We start from the raw sequence: 20152 nt of genomic DNA, 5'->3' as shown, positions 1-20152 counted from the left end.
TGATATATATTTGACAATTGATTTTATGTGTGATCAGGATGTTAAGCTCTGATCACAGCTTAACATAAAGTAGCCTCATATAAAATTGCAAAGGACTGTTGTTGAGTTTATACACTGAAGCATTAAGTGATCTTATTTTTAATAACTTGATTAACCTAAACTGTTCTTCCTGTTTGGTTTTTTTTGTTGGTTTTCTTTTTTTTGTGTGTGTGTGTGTGTGTGAGGAGAACTCTAGTTAAACGTTGTATTCGTTTGTCCTCTTTTCTTAAAATAGCCTGGGAGGAACTGAATGGCATTGTACTTCCCCTCTCTATATGCTGGAGGTCAGGGATTTTTGTTTCGCATAGGGCACCTCTGCTTTACTCTGCCTCACCCCCCTACAATGTCCAGAAGAGGTGGCAAGCTGCTTTTGACAAGATGAACCTTGCTAGGTTCAACGTGCAAAGCGAGCTGGTTGTGGTCAGATGTGGGCAGCGAGTTGTCATTTAGCAAATAGTTCCCAACTAATGGATAAAGTATTTTTAAGCATGCTGGAATGGTTCCACAGCCAAGCTGTTATAAATGAATAGGTCTTTTGTTGTGAGCCTTGATCTCTTCCCTCCTTCCTCCCTTTCTCCCTCCCAACCCTCTTTGTCAGGATGAGTCAATATCCTTCTAATTGGGTGTCCTTTCTGGACTTTTTTCCCAGGTTTTAGGCATTAAGAAAGTTCAAATCCTTAAACACATAGCCCTGGTGCCCAGAAACCATTTTTTCCTTTAACAGATTTATTGCTTCAAGAGGTATTCATTTCAGAAGGCTCAACAGTATTGTTATGGGGTTTTTTGCTGCACACAGAAAATGTAAAAGGAACTCAGTTGTACTTCAGTGAAACGGCATTATCATCCCAAGAATGAACAAGCTGATTTGTTATGTCCTTAACAAGAAGCCAGTCAACTTCTAAATAGTGTTGTGGGATTGTTCTGAAACTGTGGCTCAGTATGCTTTCAGAGATAACTACCTTGCTATCTCAGTGGTTGCTCTTATTTTGTCATCGCATCCTTTCTGACTGACTGTGGAAAGCAAAAGCGGGTAAAGCCATCGCTGTCAATAATACCACAGGTGAGACAGGCCAAACGTGAATGCTGATGGTTGGGCAAGACTGAAAATCTGGTAATGTTGCCTCCTAATAGAACCTCCTGACAGAGGTTCTCCTGTTCTCCTGCGGAAGACGACTGACAGGTGTATTTCCTGATTTTCCAAATTCTTGTCTTGAGACTTTAAACAAATAATTTGTTAAAATTATGCTAATTTCTAAAATAAAAACCAAAACAAACAACAACACCCTGCTTGGAATTCATTGGTACCTGCCATCCCAGGATCTCAGGTAAGTATAATCTTCCTGGGAAGCAAATACATCCATTCTTATTTCATAGATAATAAAAAGAAGGCATGCAAAGATTGTTTTGCTTGTAGATACAGTGAAAGTTTGTGGTAGATTTTACAATAGAGTTGAGGTTTCCTGCATAAAAAAACCCCAAACCCAAAAACAAAAAAACAAAAAAAAAAACCCCAACAAAAATAACCCAAACAAAAAAAACCAAACACAACAACCCACAACACAAAACAACGACAAAACCCAAAAAACAATGGTACATGCAGAAGAAGGTACATGTTTACAGAAACGCAGCTCTGACTCAGAATTTAGATGCACTGAAACTGTATTCGGTTTGAGGCTTGAGCAATTTTTAGAGAAAAAAAATAGAATCCCTCATCACATTAGAGTGAGATTTTGTACATTTCTTTGTGAAGAATAGAATACAATGATTGAACTGGATAAACCATTTATGCATAGCGATGGTCTTTTGTATGGACCATCTGATGTCTGAAGTAAAGAAAAAGTAGGTCTTTGCAAATTAGTATAAGATCTCATTGAGTGTAGATGGGAAGGAATTATTCCCCATTTTTATGACTGACATCTTGCACTTTTCCTTGAAATACCTGGCATTGCCTGCTCTCTGAGACAGACTGCTCTAGAAGAGTCTCTGGAGTGAATCAACACAGCGGTTCCTCGGTTCTGTGCTCTCACCACGTGAGACCGTGGGTGTAACAGGAGCTACAGAGCATCTGCGAGCAAAGGGGTGTGAAGATCCGTGCCCCCCTGCAACACCGTGTTCCCCAGTCTTCCCACCTCCTTCCTCTCTCCCTTCTGAAACTACCTAGGGAGAAGAAACTAGACATTGAAATTAGACATCTAACAGCTGTAAATAAAAGTACTGTTGTTTTTGGTGGTTTTTTTTTTTTTACTGTGCAGCAATACTCTATCTCCAGCCCTTGCAAGGGTGCTGTTTAAAAAGAGTATTTTCAGTAATTCAGATATCTTCCCTTTTATCTCTGTGAATCCTTGCTAGTAGTTATGAAGTGAGAACGTCAGAAAGCTGAAGACAGAGAACTGTTGGGGCAAACGAGACCTCCTTTTCTATTTCTCTGTAGGTGAAGTGAGAAGGACAAATGCTACATTTTTTTTTATGACTAATGGTTAAGGAGGTGCCAGCTTACCAGTGGAAATAAACTGCTTTCTCTGTAGTCTGCTTGGACAGACTCCCCAAACCTGCCTGCCCAACTCTTCAGCTTCTTCCTTCCACCTTCCTTCTCCATTTCCAGTAAATTAAAAGAAGGTTGGATTTTACACAGCCTTGGACTGAGGCATACAAGTTCAGAGGAACAGGTTGAAGGAGAATGGTGATCAGAAATGTCACTGGGCATCTACAGATTGGTTTCCCCAGTTCTGGAAGTCATCTGGTTACGGCCTAGCATCTTTGTGTTTAGTAGTTCAGCTGCAGAAGATGTTACCTGGTTTTCACATGAGAACCAGCGACACCTTCTCTGTAAAAATATAAAATAACCAAACCTGGCTATTTTGTGTACAGCATGCTACTGTATGGGATCTGTGAATGATTTCTCCTGCTATCTGCTATCTAAATAAATATGAAGTAGTATCTCTGCATAGGCCTTTTACTGGTGACTCACGGCATCACCTATAAAAACAAAACCAAATAAGCCAACATCAAAAAAATGCTCCAAACCCTCAACTCCAACTTCCAATCCAAGCTCTTGTAAAGGTTTTCCACCAGAATCCTCCTTCTCTTAATTCTGCAGTGGCCTCTTCCTAAGGCGTCATTCCTTAACTCATTTATATTTTTGGAGGTATAAATAAAACAGGTCTGTTCCCATGAGACCAGAGAATTGCAGCCACTCTGGACTTGTTTCCAACATGTGCTAACAGGCCAGTTTGGCAGATGATAATTGTTACTCATTTACAGTAGCAGTATGAAAATGAGTTATAAATTCTAATGCAAATCACGCATGTTCACACTTCAGCCTCAGCCCTCGGTTTCTACACAGGTAAATCCCTCATGCAATTACTTGTCCTTTAGCCCGGCTCTTAGGGAGAGGAACATATACCTTCTGAATTCTATACACACCCTACTTATAACTGCCCTTCACAGGACACAAGCGGGGGCTCTCAACTGCAGTTACATACGGCATTTCAAACCTTCCTTTACCTAGAAAAAATCTGCCTTTTTAATGTTGTTTTTAAAATGTGCTTCTTTTACTGACTGATGGGAAAAATGTTCTTGTGGCTGGAATATTCCAGCAATAAATAGCTCTTGTGATTATCAGATGCCTTGGCTCCACTTCAGCATTTAATCACCCTCAAAAGCCATAAATTGCCTCATATACTCCTCCACTATGAACATTGTCTCTTAATCAAACTGGATTAATAAATTTAAGAGACATTACCAATTTATATGTGAATTTTGGTAGGTCACGAGAATAATGAGCCAGATGTACAGGAAATGTAAAGAGCACTATAAGCTGCAAGTCCATAACTGAAAGCTTATACAACATGCAGAGAGCAGAAATATGTGATATTAGCAGAGAAAGCTACCAACAGGTTCATGGTCATTTACACTTGACTTAATATATTCATTTACATTCAACACGAAAATGTTTACATTATTTCTTGTCCCTAATGGTGTCAAAGACAAGCTCAACCCCTGTTGACAGGGTTAGTTCTCAGAACTGTCTGATACTCAAAACTGCCTGCATTTTTACTTGAAAAGGGTTTTGTATCCCAAACCACAGCTAAAGGTCTGCTGCAGAAACCCTTCCCATATTGATTTTATAGAACTGTGAAGGAGATTGCTTTAATGGTTTCATAATTGTAATTTCTGAAGTTTAAACTTATGTATCAATTGCCATCTATATGTTCTTTATCCCTAAAGAAGTCCAAATATTTGCTTATTCTAGGTGCTGTAAGCATTCTTGCTGATAGCTCTCCATAAACGTCTACTGTACACACACCTTTACAACTACTCATTAACTGCATTAGAAATTAAATTTTTTAACTGCTTGCTTATCCCAAAGTGCTACAACTCAACTACATGGGTTATCACAAAAGTACAACACAAGCAAACCCTGTCTGTGCATGGCAGCATGGAGTGTGTGTGTGTATTTTGAATGATAAAGTTGCAATGAAAATATTTTATGGTAGTATCCTCTCAGTCCCAGTTCAAGAGCTTCAGATCTCTGACACCATGATATAGGCTCTGCTAATCTAAATATAACACTGACTTGGTACAGTAGTGTACATATTTACAAATGGAAATAAAAAAGCTAGGTTTTGCTAGGGCATTGCAGGTGTAGCCTGTGTTTTACAAAGATAAGTGACATATCATAAACTGAACAAGTTTAAATCTTCTGATTTTGCAGAGAGTCTAGCACAGGTGACAATAGTACAACTTTTTCAGTCTTAATAGAGCCACGTCCCCTTTAATTGATTTAGTTATATTATCAGTCTCCCAAATTGCACATGGCATGCAGAAAACTGATTCCTTCCCAACACTGATATTTTATGCGATTAGCTGTGGATTTATAAATAGCCAGGATGTTTTAAAATGAAACCAAAATCCAAAGACTGAAAGGAAGACTTAAGAAGAAAGAACCTAGTAATAAATTAATTAAATTAAATATTCTTCATACATTAAAAAATAAATTGTGGTATTAATGCAGTAAGCAGCACAATTCTATCCCATTACTACCATATTATTGTCAATTCAACCTGAACTTGCAATTTTCACAAGTTTCAGCATTTATCTTTGGAACTGTCACCTGTCATGCTTAATGAAAGTAAGTGAAAATTGTATTTCTTTTAGTACATTAATACAATTAAGGTTTTTTAAAGCCCAGTTCAGGGTTAAAATAAATCATAAAACTTCATTAACTATTGCAAGATAAGAAATCCAGCTTGCTGCTTTTTTCCTAAAGTACTGCAGATTTGACTTACTGTTAACTTTGTCTCCTTTAATAAGTATTGATTAGGATTAAATACTTTATAACATACCTTTCTCCATTCATGGGTTCTAGGCATCCACCTTCACAAATGAGGATAAATGTATAATCTCATGGTCTACTGTACCATATCGTTTACGCATGCACATTGTGATTGTAGTTAACTATGGGTGTCTAGACAGATACTTAGACAAACATTAATGTATAGGTACAGAAATCTGTTGCGTTTTTCCAAAAGCTTCACTTTATTTTACCAAATACCCGAACTGTGTATTACCTTGCAAACTAGAGAGCAAACTAATGCAGTATTTTGCAGATTGCTGTATCCATGGGTCAAGATTCTGGTTTTGGTTGCATCAACGTGAGGCCAAAGTCACCCCATTGTTCTCAAGTTCACTCATTTACATTGAGAAAATGAGATCAAATGTCTCCTGCTTTATTTTAAGAAGTATAACACCGTGTCCTTTGTCATGGGCTCTTGTTGGTGCCATTATCTCTTCTCATTCCATAAAAAACATCATAACGGAGAAGAATTTAAAGTGTGACAAGAAATTAGAAGTTGTGGATATCGTAAGAGAGAGTTCTTTTTTGGTATTAAAAAGGAAAAAAATAGCATATTTTTGCATTTCTGTTTACCCTCATGTTTTCTCTCTTCCAGCTACAGTTTTATAAAAATAAAAATCAATGACTGATAACTAAGATGTTTCTGAAGACTTAGGGTTTTTGTACTAATTCTTCATATATGGCACCAAGTTTTTACTGCATGATTTGCATAATTTTCACATTCTCACAAATTATTGAAGATTTAAAAAAATAAATTCTTAGAATATTTGATCCTATGACAATGGCAGGCAGAAGGAGATACTTATTGAATCTTATTTGAATACTTTACTGATTTTTTTACTTTTTTACTTTTGAATTACTTATTGAATGAGGAGCCTTGAGCGCTCCTCCACATAAATTTCCAGATGTAAATTGTACTTTTTTCCTAAAGAAAAATAAGACCTTACTGATGCTACGTTGTTTTGGGAAAGCACTTCAGTAACCCTTCTCTAAATTTGACACGATTATTTTTCAGAATTACCCACAAATGGTAACATGAAGAGGCAAGATACAGTTCTGGTGAGAAGCGTTTGCTATTTTGGTCTGTGTGTGGGGGGGTGACCACAGGAGGAATTATTCCATTCCCAGCCTCGGGACAGACTGATGCTGAGGTGGGGAAAAATGGAGTGGGCTGGGATGCCTCCTGTCCCCGCTGCAGGTGAGAAATACATGAGAAAAAACGGCAGTAACATTTGTGCTACTCCCTTGATTTGCTCCTCAATTATACTCGTGGTATAAACCAATTAAAAGCATACCTTTTACTCTAAAAAACAAGCCTCAAATCTTCTTGAAGCCCACAATAAAAGTGTGTTTGAAAGTCTAACTAGTCTGGAGAGTATTGGATCAAGCTCAGGATTGGTTTACCATTATTACATTAAAAAAACCTGACTTTTTTTTAGAACTTCTTTTACCATCATAACAATATCAGGCAAAAATCAGGGAACTGGTCAGAGATCCAGGACTGGAACACCAGAGGTTCTACAGTGAAAGCACCCATGCCACAATTGCTTGGATTTCACTTGGCTGTAGATCATGGTTATCAGAACTTTACAATTATTATAATAAAGCGTATTAAAATGAAATTCAAATAAATTATTGAGAAGACATAAAGGTCACTTTGGAAACCCACAGAAAAGGATTTAACTTGTTTTTGTTGATCACTGATGATCAAGGTAATTTACAGACTGCTGCCATTTATATCTTAAAACAATCCTTGAGAGTGAGCAGCTAGTATGTTAAAATTATAAAATAACTCTAAAAAACCCAAAACAACCTATCTTCTATTTACAATCATAAAAGAAATAAAAACACAGCTCAGATCTCAAAATAACTGCTTGTATAAGTTTACAGGTGCCTGTTTATAGTTCTTATAATGTAAAACAATCTTAAATAAAATTATACTTTAACATTATGGCTTTTACAGCATTTTCATTAATACTTTAAAATGTTTGACATAAACCACAGAAAAAAGGAAAAGAGAAATGAAGGAATTTGTACACTGTAATAGGCTTCCTCACTAAACTAAAATGTAACCATTTCTTTTAAGTGGAAAACACTAAAATTCCGGTGATTTTATGTCCACATACACACACACATTCTCTCTCTGATATGTGGCAGGTATTACACATATTAATGGAGAATGTAATTGCCCATCATTCAGTGGGCAGGACTGCATTCCCATATGTAATTCAAAAGTACCAGCTATATGGGGGATCCTTTGAATCTAATTTGTGTTTTCTGATTATATTAATATTTTAGCTGAGGTATCAGTCTAGTCATGCTTAAATATTTGGTTCTTGTACGGTTGGTAGTTTATACTTGCCATTAATTGCCAGAATGCTCATCTGAATACTTTTTGGAGTTAATATCTCTGTGGTGATATCAGAACTATAAAATACCTTTCAGTACTGCTTATTAAAATAATACAACTGAAAGTATTTTAAAACTAAGTCGGTATCGTCACTATGCAGTCCTTGAAATGGTACAGATAATTTCCACTCATCTCTATTTATTCCAGCAAGTCTACCGGATGAGGAAAGTTGTCCTTAACTTTTCTTTGGCTTCCTAGGGGAAATCCCCGTCCCGGGAGCATAGACACAGAATTATATTGGACCTGGACCCCAAGATTTGTATTACTTTCATTTAGCTAAGCAAGAAACTGAGTCAGAAGACTACTTTTCTTTAACTCTTGTTTTAGACAAGTCAGGGTGTCTTTTTCCATATCTTCTTGCATGGGTTGCCAAGATGCTCATCTGTCAATGTAGAAAAAAAATAACTTTTTGATCCAAATGAAGTTTTGTAATTATATTATTTTGTAATTTTAGTTCTGTTCAAATTAGGGAATTGTGTGTTCCTGGCTTGGAAGAAAAAAACAAACCAAACACCACACATTTTAGGCAAATATACACAAACAAACCAAATCATGATAGTTGAAAATACTAGTAGAACTGACTGAGGTTTATTTTTATAGATTTTTTTCCCATGACCTATATTTTACATGTAATATCGAAATAAGCATTGGATACTAAGACCTTAGTCCAGTCATTTACATGGATGCCAAAATGAACAAAACAGGAAGATACATTCTGGCAATTAAAGAAAATATTCATTATGAGATATAACAAAGAGAGGAAAAAAAGACCTCATGAAATATTTTACTTCAAGAAAACTAAAATTCACAGAACTGTTGCAGTACCGGATTTTATTTTTCTTTGTGAGTTGTAAAGATATGGGTGAGAAAGGACTGTTCAAGATGGCACAGTTGTGAATGAGAAACACAAGAAAATCCCTTCTGTTTGTAGGTATAGCAATGACTTTTTATCAAAGATTTGATTGTGCCTTCAGTATTATGGACGCATAATATGCAAATGCATTCTGCTGTTAATACACATTCACAGCATACATGTGAGTGGTTCCAGAGGAGCTGTTACAATATAGGCACTGAATATGTATTAGGAACAATACACACTATGTAAGTAAGAGCATTCTATATTATGAAAATATAACATAGAATGCACAATATTTTTAATACTCATTCACAGTGTACTCTCTGGCAGCTCAAAAGGAGCAACGATACTGTGTATTATGAACTCATATTGAAGATGCACAAATTTAACTAAATGTTTATAGATCTCCGGATGTGATACCGTGATCTCACACAGCAATATAGCATACAGTCTTCTGTTCCACTGCATTATTTATTCTGTTTGTAAGACATGCTTGTTTTAGTATTTTTAATTTTATTTTTTGGGGGGGAAGGATTAACTAGGTATACTTTTCATATGGAAATTTTTATTTTTGTGGAATTCTAGATACGGTATTTTTGCAAAAGTCATTTGATATTGGCAATTAGTTTGATACTGCTGAGAAAAGGTAATGTAAATTTCATGAATACTCACAATTGTAAGGAATGTGCATAAAATACTAATGTAGAATAATGCCAGATCCAGATACTGCTCAGGTTGCAGAAGCAAAAGAAGCCTTGTTAACCTGAAAAACAAGAGGAATATTTGGCTTAGTTTTCTGTTTGTGGTTGGGTTTTTTTGTTTTGTTTCGTTGTTTGGTTTTTTTTTTCTTGCTATAGATACAGACTCTAGGATTATTATGACAAAGTGGTTCAGGTAAATTCTTAGAGTTATTCTAAATTTATGAAGTGCTATATAGTTCATATTACGATATTCTGTGTTCAGTTAGCCACAGTTTTTAATCAATATTCCTTTAAACTTTCTGTCTTGTTAAGTAAGAGATGCTGTTGTCCGTCGTTTGCCTTTGTTGAGATGATCTTTAATGTTAAGACAAAACCCAAATAATCTTGAATGCATTAAAAAAATCAGTAAAGAGTTTGAAAGATTAATTTTTGCTGAATTTCAAGTTTCTTCTGAAGTCTTAAATAAGTTTTTTATTAAGGTGCAAAGTTAACTGCAAAGTGAAAAGCTGAATAGCTGAAGAGAATATATGCAAATAAATTAACTGTTGCAATCCAGCAGTCTTATTTGTAATTGAACACTGGATATTTCTTCTTGACTTTTTTGTAGGAATGTAATGAATTACTAGTTGACATTTTGTTGTGATGAAACGTCATTTTGTATGCCTCAATATATGATCTGTTACTTTTTCATGTGAGATCTATTACCTGCTTGAGTGAGCTACTTGCTTGAGCTTGCTAAGAAATAGCTGAAACTACCATAAACCATGCCATGTGATGTCTTTCGCCCTAAGCAGGATAAAGCTTGTTGAGCTCAATTCATCTTCTTGCAACTCCTTGGACTTCACTAGAGCTAGATCAGAAATAATTAATCTCAGAATATTTTATTTTGGTTTACTTTATAATTTATCGGTTTTAATGAAATCTTTGCCATCTGTGTTAGAAAATATTTTACAGAAACAAAATATTTCTAGTGCTCTTATGCTTACTATAAACAGAAAAATAAAATGGGGAAATCCCTTTTCATATTTTAAATTCATGTTTACACTGAGTTTAATTCTCAATTACTGGCTCAAGCCAGCACAAAGTGGTCATTAAGCCTCATATTCCCTTTCTCCCCATTGCGGAGTCCATCCCGTGGCAGAAAAACATCAAGCCTGAAGAACATTCATTTACGGTAGAAAGACTACTTCTTGCTGCCAGGACAATGTACAGCATTACTGGAATGAATCACTTCTCCAAAAAGAGAATGCATTTCTTTATTCCATTTCTGGTTACGGAAGGAGAATGTATGTCTCTAATTCCATTACAGGCATCCTACCGTTTATTTGGCTGGTGCTCCTTGTTGGTGGATTTCCTTGGACTAGAAGGGGTTGGTTGCCCTGTTAGGACCAGCTGGTGTCTAAGGCACCCTCAATCCCGCAGCACTTTAGTGGTTATGGTATAGAGAGTACAAATTCTCACCTACAACACAGATGCATTCAGCTTTGTTCTGGCACCTGACAACTTACATGGCTTTAAACAGGATGTTTTGGGGAAGGGTAATAGACAAGCTGGGCCGTGAACACCAGGAATGAAAAGAAACCAGCATGATAGTGACCTTCAAATTCCCTTTTACTGTGCTTTTATGCATACACTGCATGTATTTCTGCTTTTGAGCTAAATTCGGGGGAAAAAAAAAAAGTAAAAATACTGTAAGCTTCACTTGTAATACTGTTATTTTGTAATATAATTTGGGTTTAACTCCAAGTCTTTTATTTAGCCCTTTTAACTGTAAGAGTCTTCCCATTTCAGCATTGTTACACTATAATATATTTAGGACAGAGATCCTGCCATGATCCTAATACTGAAAAGAGCTATGAAGTTTAGAGTGCTACATATATGTTAAAGATACATATTACAAAGTTGTAAATCATGTTCTTAGACATAGCAGAAGGATATCTTGAACACAAAGGTACGAAGGTAGAAGCGATCAATCACAAAAAATATAATAAATATTATTGCCCATCTTTCAGAACCATTTAAGTGACCCAGGGTGTTAAGACGGGTGTAAAAATTTTCCGGTTTCCTCTGTTCCCGCTGATGGAAGGAAGTCAGCATCAGTCAGAGTGGCCTTGAGGAGGGTAAGCGTTAGGATGACGAGAAAATTTGGGTACCTACACCTGCATTGATCCATAAGAGTTATCGGTCACTTCACTATGTAAGCAGCCATATTTCTAATCAAATATTTTTAATGTGAAGAGTTATGCACAAACTTTCTGCAGCATTGGTGAGATGAGTAACTATGCTATCCAAAACCTCCTCCACAGCAAACTATCTGGTATCCAAAAAACCTCAAAGACCAAAAGTTTGCCTCGGAAAATTCAAGCTAGAAATATAGCTCAAGTTGTTAGCAATGTAAGTAAATAAGCTTTGCAGTAGTTAATTTCAGGATATTGTGAGCTTACTTTAAATAAACAACTTGTACTTTAAATAAACAACTTGTATCTTTCTAAAACACTTCCTTTTGTTCAGTGAGAAGTCTGTTTTGGCTGGAGGTAATATCTATCCTACCGCTTGTGTAGGAGCTCAGACTAGAAAATGGTGATGACCAATTTTGCCATGAAGACATGATTATATTCTACATTTTTAATTTTAATTTATATTCTGCAGTTTTAATAGGAATTTGTTTTACAGAGATGTTTTAATGGGAAGAAAACCTTGAAGTTTGGGGGTTTTTTGATTTATTTTTTTTCTTTCAGGGAATTTTTACCTGCCTACAAACTATACATATTGTCTATTTACAAGAGTTTTTAGCTTCTATTCACATCTTTCCCAAAACCTGTCACGAATTGTCTAGAAGACCATACCTGAATTTTATGATCTAGCAATGGAAGAGTATATGGAATATGTATGTGCAACAGGCTATAGCTCGATTGCTGTAATCAGAGACAGCATATCTCGTATTTGTAGCCTACTTGAAAAGCTGCTGATGTTGACGTCTGAACTGCTCACTTCCTAAGAATTTTCACTAACATTTTAGAATGATACATATTTTAAAGGGAAGTAATAAAAACAATTATTTTAGATTAGCTGTGTATTTGTTAGACCTATGCTGTACTGTCAGGAAGTGCTGCATGGTTGGCTTACGCTGATGAGCTTTGCTTATCTATGGTATTTCATTAACAGTGACCACATCTGGACCCATCTTTTTACAGTCATAGTCTTTGGTACATAATGTATTATGTATTGCTCAATATTTTTAATGTGCTATTTCAGGGAGCTGTGCTTTCTGTATATCATATTCTCTTACCTTTTTTTTTTTTTTCCAATCATATTTTTCTTAGGGTTATCTCCCATTGCACCAGTTGCAATATCAGCTGAAGATCCTCTTCCATTCACTTTGTTGCTTTAATTTCTATGTGGGCTGTGACACAGATGAACCTTGGCAGGGTGAGCTCATCCCAACAACTTTTTTAAGAAGATAAACTGAACACCATGGACTTTACCATGTGGGTTTCATAGATAAGGTTAAAAAAAAAACAAACAACCCAAACACCGACCCTGGATGGTATCTGCTTTTCATAGGCATTTATTATCCAATGATATATTTTGAAGGCAGGGTGTGGTTGGCTAAATTATCGCTCCTCCCTGTTCCCTGCTATGTTTCCAGTTTCAGAGGGAAAAACAGAAGCTTGTACGTTGAGTATGAGTCATAACCACTCTCCTGCTACTGACTCACTTGGGAGTTTGAGGTAAGTCCTTCTACCTTATGTCTCAATCGCTCTGCCCCCAGGGCAGCAAGGAGAGAAGGAGCTATGGAAAATTATGCAGTGTTTTCGTAGATGAAAAGTATAAATATTGAGATCGATATTATTGTTATGCAGTACAATAATAATTTTGTGTGCCCAAAATGCATTTCTTACGTAGCTTCTTCCCCACATAAACATTTTTTTTTCCAATTTGTCATGAAAGAGTTTAAAGGAAGGTTATGTTGTTCCGAAGAACATCTTAGATTACTGAAATGCTTACCAACGATAGTATTTCTCAGTGGGAAGTATATGCATCTTTCATCACACTGTTCTCTTCTGAACCAGTAATGACCAATAATAAAGCTATACAGTGGTGCAAAGTTATTGATGATGCCTGAAATAAGAGTAGTCTCTGAAGTGTGTGGAGTGTCACACAAACTGGCTCCTACCCAGATACTTGTACTCTATCCCGGTTGGTTTGCAAGCATTGCAGGGAAGTGCTAAACTTTAAGAAGTGGACTTTTAATACCTGAGCATGTTCCTTAGCACTTATGGTACCAAAATAAATATCCTTCAGTTATAGCCTCTTAGGTTAGGATGTAGATAGTCTGTAACTTGGCTGTTTTGTCTTCCTACTTTTATTTTCCCCCAAAAAACTGGCTGTACACTGTAATGACATACTAGTAAAGTGCATTTACTAAACCATAATTAAAAATCTGCTTCTAAGTTTTAAGGAAATTACAGTTTAAACATGGACATACTTTGGCAGAGGAAGGTGATACACCATGATAGCATCAGCAAGGTAAACCATGCAGCTTGTGGGCACCAGCGCACACATGAGCGATACCGCAGCACCCCACGGTGTGGGCAGGAGCAGAGCATGAGGCTGATGTGCAGATCGGTCTGTGCCATGGGGAAGAAATGTATCTCCTATAGGTGGAATGGAGGGGTAACGCCAGATGGCAGGTGGCGGTGGAGGAAGCAGTTTGGTCTTTTGGGTTTTACTTTTGGAAAATGCTTGTTCTGTTCTTTGTGTTCTTTTGGGTATTTTTATACACGCTTGCTTTAAAGTCCTTTTTGTAGGCATCGCTGTGTGCCACCAGCTCAGGTGCAGGCGAGGGCTGGGATGTGTTGGAACAGGTCTTCGAGGCAGCGGACCAGGGGGGCTGGCATGGGGGCAGGGGAGGGAGCCCACTGGGGCAGGTGTGGGGGCAGGCTGGGGCAGGCAGCCAGGTGTGGGGCAGGCTGGGGCAGGCGTGGGAGCCCACTGGGGCAGGCTGGGGGGCAGGCTGGGGCAGGCGTGGGAGCCCACTGGGGCAGGCTGGGGGGCAGGCTGGGGCAGGCGTGGGAGCCCACTGGGGCAGGCAGCCAGGTGTGGGGCAGGCTGGGGCAGGCGTGGGAGCCCACTGGGGCAGCGTGGGGCCTGCGGCGCTGCACGTGCCACCTCACGCGGCTCCCGAGGCGCAGCCGGGCTATGGCGAGTGGCCGTGGCCGACGACTTCTGAGCCAGCGGCTGCACCATTACCAGTGCCCCCGCACCGCTGCCAAGCGCTGCAGCTGCGAGTCCCGGCCAGGCATGAAAGCCTCCCTTTCAGATTTTTTTTTTTTTTTCCTTCCTCCCTATTTCTGCTTGACGGCTTTCGGCCTCCTGGGGGAATTTCAGTGGCGGGAGGCCCGGCTGAGCGCAGCGGGCAGCGAGGCGCCCCGCCGGCCACCCGGCCCCGCGCAGCCCGGCCCGGCCCAGCCCAGCCCGCCCGCCCCGGCGCTCCGCAGGAGCCGCACGACCGCCGCCCCTGCCGCGGCCCCGCCAGCCGGGGTGGGATGTTTCATTGTCCGGAAATGATGGAGAGCGAGTGACTGTGGCGGCGGGGGGACGGCGGGTGCGAGTGCCAGTGCGTGCGCGCCCCGGCCCGAGGGAAGGCCCGGGGGAAGGCCCGCGGCGGGAGAAGGCGGCGGCGGCCGCCGGGGGCGACGGGGCGGCGGGTGCCGCGGCCGGGGCGCGGCGCAGGGCCGAGCGCCGCGGCGGAGCAGGAGGCGATGTGGCGGTAGGGCGCGCCGCCCGCCCCCCCGGCACCCCCCGCGGCCGCCCGGCTCTCGGCCCGCGGCCGCCCCCGCCCCGCGGCCGCCGCCCCCCGGCCCCACGGGTGCTCGCCGCGGGGGGCGGGCGGGCGGCGCGCCCGGCGCCGCGCCGCAAAGTTGCCGCCGCTTCGTTGCTGTCCCTCCTCAGTCCTTCGCCCCCGAGCCGTGAGTTTTCTGCATAAAATACATTAACGAGTCCTTTCATTTGCTTGTTCCTTCAGGGTCGCGTGTTAGTTTTGTCGGAGGGGGGTGACGGCTCTTCATTACTCGGTGAGAGCGCTGGCAGATGTCCCAAGTGAGAGAACCTCTTCCTCCGGGGCCTGAAGGGCCAGAGCAAGCTCCGACTGAAAACAGCTCTTTGATCTCTCTCCCTCGAGGTAAGTTGCTTTAAAGTTTCTCTGTAATTGTTGCGCTTTTTATTTGAATGATACGTTTACTGATTTGTTTTGTGGGCTTTAACCCCTCTTCTTTCCCCTCCCCTCGACCTCCCCTCGTTGGTGTAACTCTGTAAAGCTTTCAGGGCCACCTCTTCATTGTTTTAACCAGGAATCCCTTTGTGGAAATTAAAAAAAAAAAAAAAAAAAAAGGTGCACTGTTGTCAGCACTCGTTTTCAGTACGTGGAAGACTGCAGCAATTCAGAGGCAGAAGCTGCTTCTTAAAAAAATCACTTTCTTGTTTCTCAGCTTTGTGTTTGTGTTTAGAAGCTCCTTCCTGTAAAGCTTGCCTTCCAGGTCTTGCAGTAGATTGGGAAAGGTTAATCTAGGAGCAAGATCGTGGTTCAGGCTGGAGGTCACGTTGCTGGGGTTTTTTTTCTGAGATTACTCTGTGATGCTGCAGCTGAAACCAGTTTCTGAGAGTATTAACTTGTTTGGTATCAGCTGTTCAAAAGGTTGTTGAAAAGCACATTCATCTTAAAGAGAAATTCTTTTAAGTTATGTCTTATTTATAAAATCCATTGATATTCTGATCACTTTCATGTAGGGAAGTTTGACAAGGTGTGTTGCAGGTTATCCACAAAATAGAGAAGTATGGTTGCCTCCCAGGTCCTGGTCTGTGAAGTTGAGACTTAATTTTTTATTATTATTTACAGCTATGTACTTGTTTTCCAGAATTCGGACAAGAGTTTAAAAAGTCTCTGAAGAACAAACAAATAAGCTGATTCTAAAACTGTAACTTTATTCATAACTAGTTAATTGGAGCAGAGCCTGGTAACACAGTTGTGCAACTGTGGATTGGAGATGCAGTCTTGTTTTTGTAACTTGGAAAATCAATAGCTATGTGAAATCAAAGTTGAAGACTCTTTTGAGAAACCAGAAAGTATCCACAGCTGAGTAAAAAAAATGTTCTGGCAGGGAGACAAATTAGATTGGCTTATACTTATCTTATTGTTGGGTTGGTTTTTTTTTATCCCAGAGAATGACTCAGAGCTTCTAAACAGTTAGAAATAATAATAAAAAAAAGATTTGATACAGAAGATCAAGTATGCATAACTGAACTGTTAAAAACAACACATTGAAAATAAACACGTATCACAGATACTGATGTTTCTATCTGTCATGTGATCAAGCGGCCACACTGGTTAAATTCTGCATGTAGGCCATACATCAAAGTTACTGACGTGCTAAGTCGGTGAGCTAACTAGCTTGGAAAGTAGTGTCATTTGGACAGTGCTACTTTACATTTGAGTTTTGATTCAAGAATTAAAGTCTTATGTGATTCTATTTTGTAAGGTTTTCTATATATGCTCTTCTTTTTATGAAAAGCAAGGCAACAAATACTGATCTGTCCACAGACAACTTCTATGCAGAAAATCTGAGTGATACAATTAGAGCTCACAGCTGTTGAGGTGGAGGATTTTCAAGTTACTTTCTTAGGGATCGGTAAGGCACGAGCAAGTGTAATGTATCGATTGATTCAGGTTTGCTCGCTGGCCACACTTTTCAAGGCACATGCTCAATTTTAGAGCATATGTATGGCTCACAGAAAGACAAGGCTGGTTTTTTTACAGAATTCAGCATTCAGATACATAATTTTTGTTCTAATGAACTTAGATTTAAGTATAACTGTGGATATTTGTTGGTTTTTTCTAGCCTAAGTCTGTTGGGGAAATGGGGGTGGAAAGAGGAAGAGGTGAGTTCATAACATTTCCAGTCCATATTCCAGCATTTCTGTTGTCAGCTTTGCAGCGTGTGGTTACAGGGTAAGGTAGTCCAGATATTCCAGGACTGAAGATCTAAGATAGTATGTCTGGGACTTTCAACACGTCCTGCTCTTTCTGTAGTACCCCAAAGTACACCTACTTCTCTAGAATGTGGCGATAATTTTAAAAGCTGTGGTTGAAATTCATATTATTTATGGAAATAGGCTAGATGTATCTGGAAAAATCTGCGATAATTTGAAATAATTACTGCTTCACATAGAATCACCTCATCATGTTTATGTGGTGACTCCATATATTCACAGTGAGATACCTGAAATCTATATCCACCTGGAAATAAAGATTCCTTAATCAGAAAAAATGGCTTGTGTTACATGTATGATAAAACATTAACTGCATTCTACTGAGAAATATTTTTTGATTGGTAACAGCATACTGTAATATGCTTTCTATATTTAACTGGTATAACTACCTTATATCCTGAGAACAAACTTCGCTACTGTAGTTCTGTGAGGTGTCATCAAAAAATCCAGATCTTCAAAGTGCTCCTTTTGCTTGCTCTCATATATGTTCAGATGCTGAAGGCAAATTGTATTTTTCCATCAAAGGAAAAGAAGTTTCAATTGAATCTTAAATATTCAACAAATAGCTATCCCACAACATAATTAAAAAACAGACAAAAGGAATGACGCTTAGGCAGGCTGTGGGGATATACATCAGTTGTGGCCATGGTGAAAACTGTGGGTTGAGACATAGTGTGGCCTACAGGTGTGGCATGCTCTGGCTTTTGTAACTTAAAGTAATGTTTGTGTGTTACTTTAACCAACATGGTCTCTCAACATCTCCCCTGTCTTCCTTGTTCATTTTTGAATTAATGCATAAATATTAGATTATTGGACTTTGCCCCTCCACAATTGGTGTGCTATGAGAGAGAGCAAATAAACTCATAGCGTCTTCTTTTGTGGCAATGTCAATACTCAATTTCAGTCTTTAAACTATTATCTGTGCCAATGGAGTCAGCTGCTTTAAGGTGCAGACTACAGGATGAAATGTGTAACCTAATTTCTGAAAACTTCTAGTTAATTTTTGCCACATCCTTCCAAAAGCTTAGCTTTACTCATGCACCCCTGTTCAGGACGATGTCATGCTGTCTCTCTTCTCCTGTAGCTCCACCAGCATTAGAATCAAATTATGACTACTTCTACCTGTGTGCTCTGTAATGTAGTCAGTGGATAGTGTCATCTCTATGCTCAGACTGCTTCAACTTGGCTGTGATTAAGTATTTTCTCTGCTGGAAGGTACCAAAATAGTGTCTCTAAGGAAGGAATATGACAATTGGTGACCATTAGTCTGTCTGCTTTAAGGAAGATGTTCCATGTGTTAAAGGTCTTGTTGTGATTATTGCCTGGGCTATGGCTAGACTTTTTTCATTAAATCCTCTGCATTTGCATAAACCATAGTTCCATTTTCATTGAACTTCTTTCTTGCATTCTATATTTAGAGAATCAGCCCACATTTTAGAAGATGTAAGCCTGTCAAGTATTTGGAATGCTTTTACCTTTGCTTGTTTGTAACTAAATGTAACCTAGAATAACAAATGAATAATATTTAGCTTTCTCAATTCAGAAAGAAAATAAGTAGTAATAACAAAAAGAACCCTGTTATGAAATTGAGACTGATAACCGCATTTCAACTATAAGAACTTTCTAATAACACTTTAGATGATGGAAATCCACTATAATGTCTTGGTTTTTTTGATGGGGTGGGGGAGGAGTGTGGAGAATTCTGGTGGAAATATTAAGGATCAGGTTCTACAAGTGACCATTCTTTCTGGTGCAAGTCACATCACTTGCTGGATGGAGATGCAGATCTGATCTGGTGTCTGAAGAAACCATATTCAGCAAGTAGTACTTCCATTCAGAAAAGTACAAAACACATGTGCTCCTTTTAAAGTATGTGATTCAAACCTTTTCATGTTTGCTGTGCTTTCTGTGTTTTCATGATGAGGAGCGCTAAAGGAATGTGCTGGCTAGATGAGATGGGGTGACAGAAGACTTACTGCAGGGAATGTTTGGACATTCTTGAGGCAACGACGATTACTATCAGCATAATTAATGCACTTTACCAGCAGTGCCTCTGTGTTATGAGTAATGGCTTTTTATTTTAACGGTTAACCAGTGCACTCAGGTTACTCAAACTTACCAAATACTTCTTCTACATTTGTGCTCCCACTTGCAATCTGACAAGAGTTGAGTGAATCTGTGTTAATTTGTTTCATCGCTGTCTGTCAGTACTGAGGTGTTTATTGAACGTTACTGACTAAAATACCTAAAACTTTCATAAGTGTCTAACTCTAGTTGTCATAAAAATATGCTTCTGCTTTCGGTTTCACGTGCATGCCGTTCCAGTAAAGTGACTCATTTCCACATGGGTGTGATAGACTTGTATTTCATAGAGTTGACTGCAAGTTCTTGCATCAAATTTGAAATACTTTTGTTCCATTTCATAGGCTAATTTTATATCAGAACTAGTTCTAAAATTCCATTCCAGGCTCTCAGAAGTTAGATTTCTTTTTGCTTTAAACATGTGCTTTTTCCTAATAAGTGGCATCCAGCTATGAGTGTTTTATGCTAGTGTTTTCATTTAGATCAGCAGTGCCGTTTTGAAGCTAATTTCCTGTTTGCCTCTGCTTTGGTTTGCCTTATGGAGTGGCCCTGGAGGATGACCTGGACTAGATTCCTTTTGGACAAAATAATCTGCAAAATTCACTGCAGGAATGTGCCTAATGCAGTCCAGCCACTAATAAGCCTCCAGTCTTTGAGAT

General features: G+C 39.1%; 1 protein-coding gene and 1 long non-coding RNA gene across 6 annotated transcripts in view; one reads left to right on the top strand and one right to left on the bottom strand.

Moving 5' to 3' along the window:
• Window positions 1-2207: 2207 nt before the first annotated feature.
• LOC130150887 (uncharacterized) lies at window positions 2208-12862 on the bottom strand. The gene is made up of 3 exons (XR_008822414.1): window positions 12652-12862; window positions 9334-9424; window positions 2208-8187 (listed from the first exon to the last, which is right to left on the bottom strand). It is a non-coding gene; the product is annotated as an uncharacterized LOC130150887 (long non-coding RNA).
• An 82-nt stretch (window positions 12863-12944) lies between these two features.
• The window catches only part of MDFIC (MyoD family inhibitor domain containing), a 53830-nt gene continuing 46622 nt past the window's right edge, over window positions 12945-20152 (top strand). Inside the window, exons 1-2 of one of the 5 annotated variants that reach the window (XM_056342203.1) lie at window positions 12945-13093; window positions 15391-15546. In XM_056342203.1, coding sequence (XP_056198178.1) covers window positions 15456-15546 — 91 coding nt within the window. In that variant the 5' untranslated portion in view covers window positions 12945-13093; window positions 15391-15455. Of the gene's footprint in view, window positions 13094-14971; window positions 15136-15390; window positions 15547-17260; window positions 17301-20152 lie in introns of those variants that run through there. The other 4 variants (XM_056342208.1, XM_056342204.1, XM_056342205.1 and 1 more) reach the window with 4 other exon arrangements.

This window comes from Falco biarmicus, chromosome 5, assembly GCF_023638135.1.
Source record: "Falco biarmicus isolate bFalBia1 chromosome 5, bFalBia1.pri, whole genome shotgun sequence".
NCBI lineage: Eukaryota > Metazoa > Chordata > Aves > Falconiformes > Falconidae > Falco > Falco biarmicus.
The sequence above is the reverse complement of the archived record's forward strand: the minus strand, read 5'-3'. Positions and strand labels throughout refer to the sequence as shown.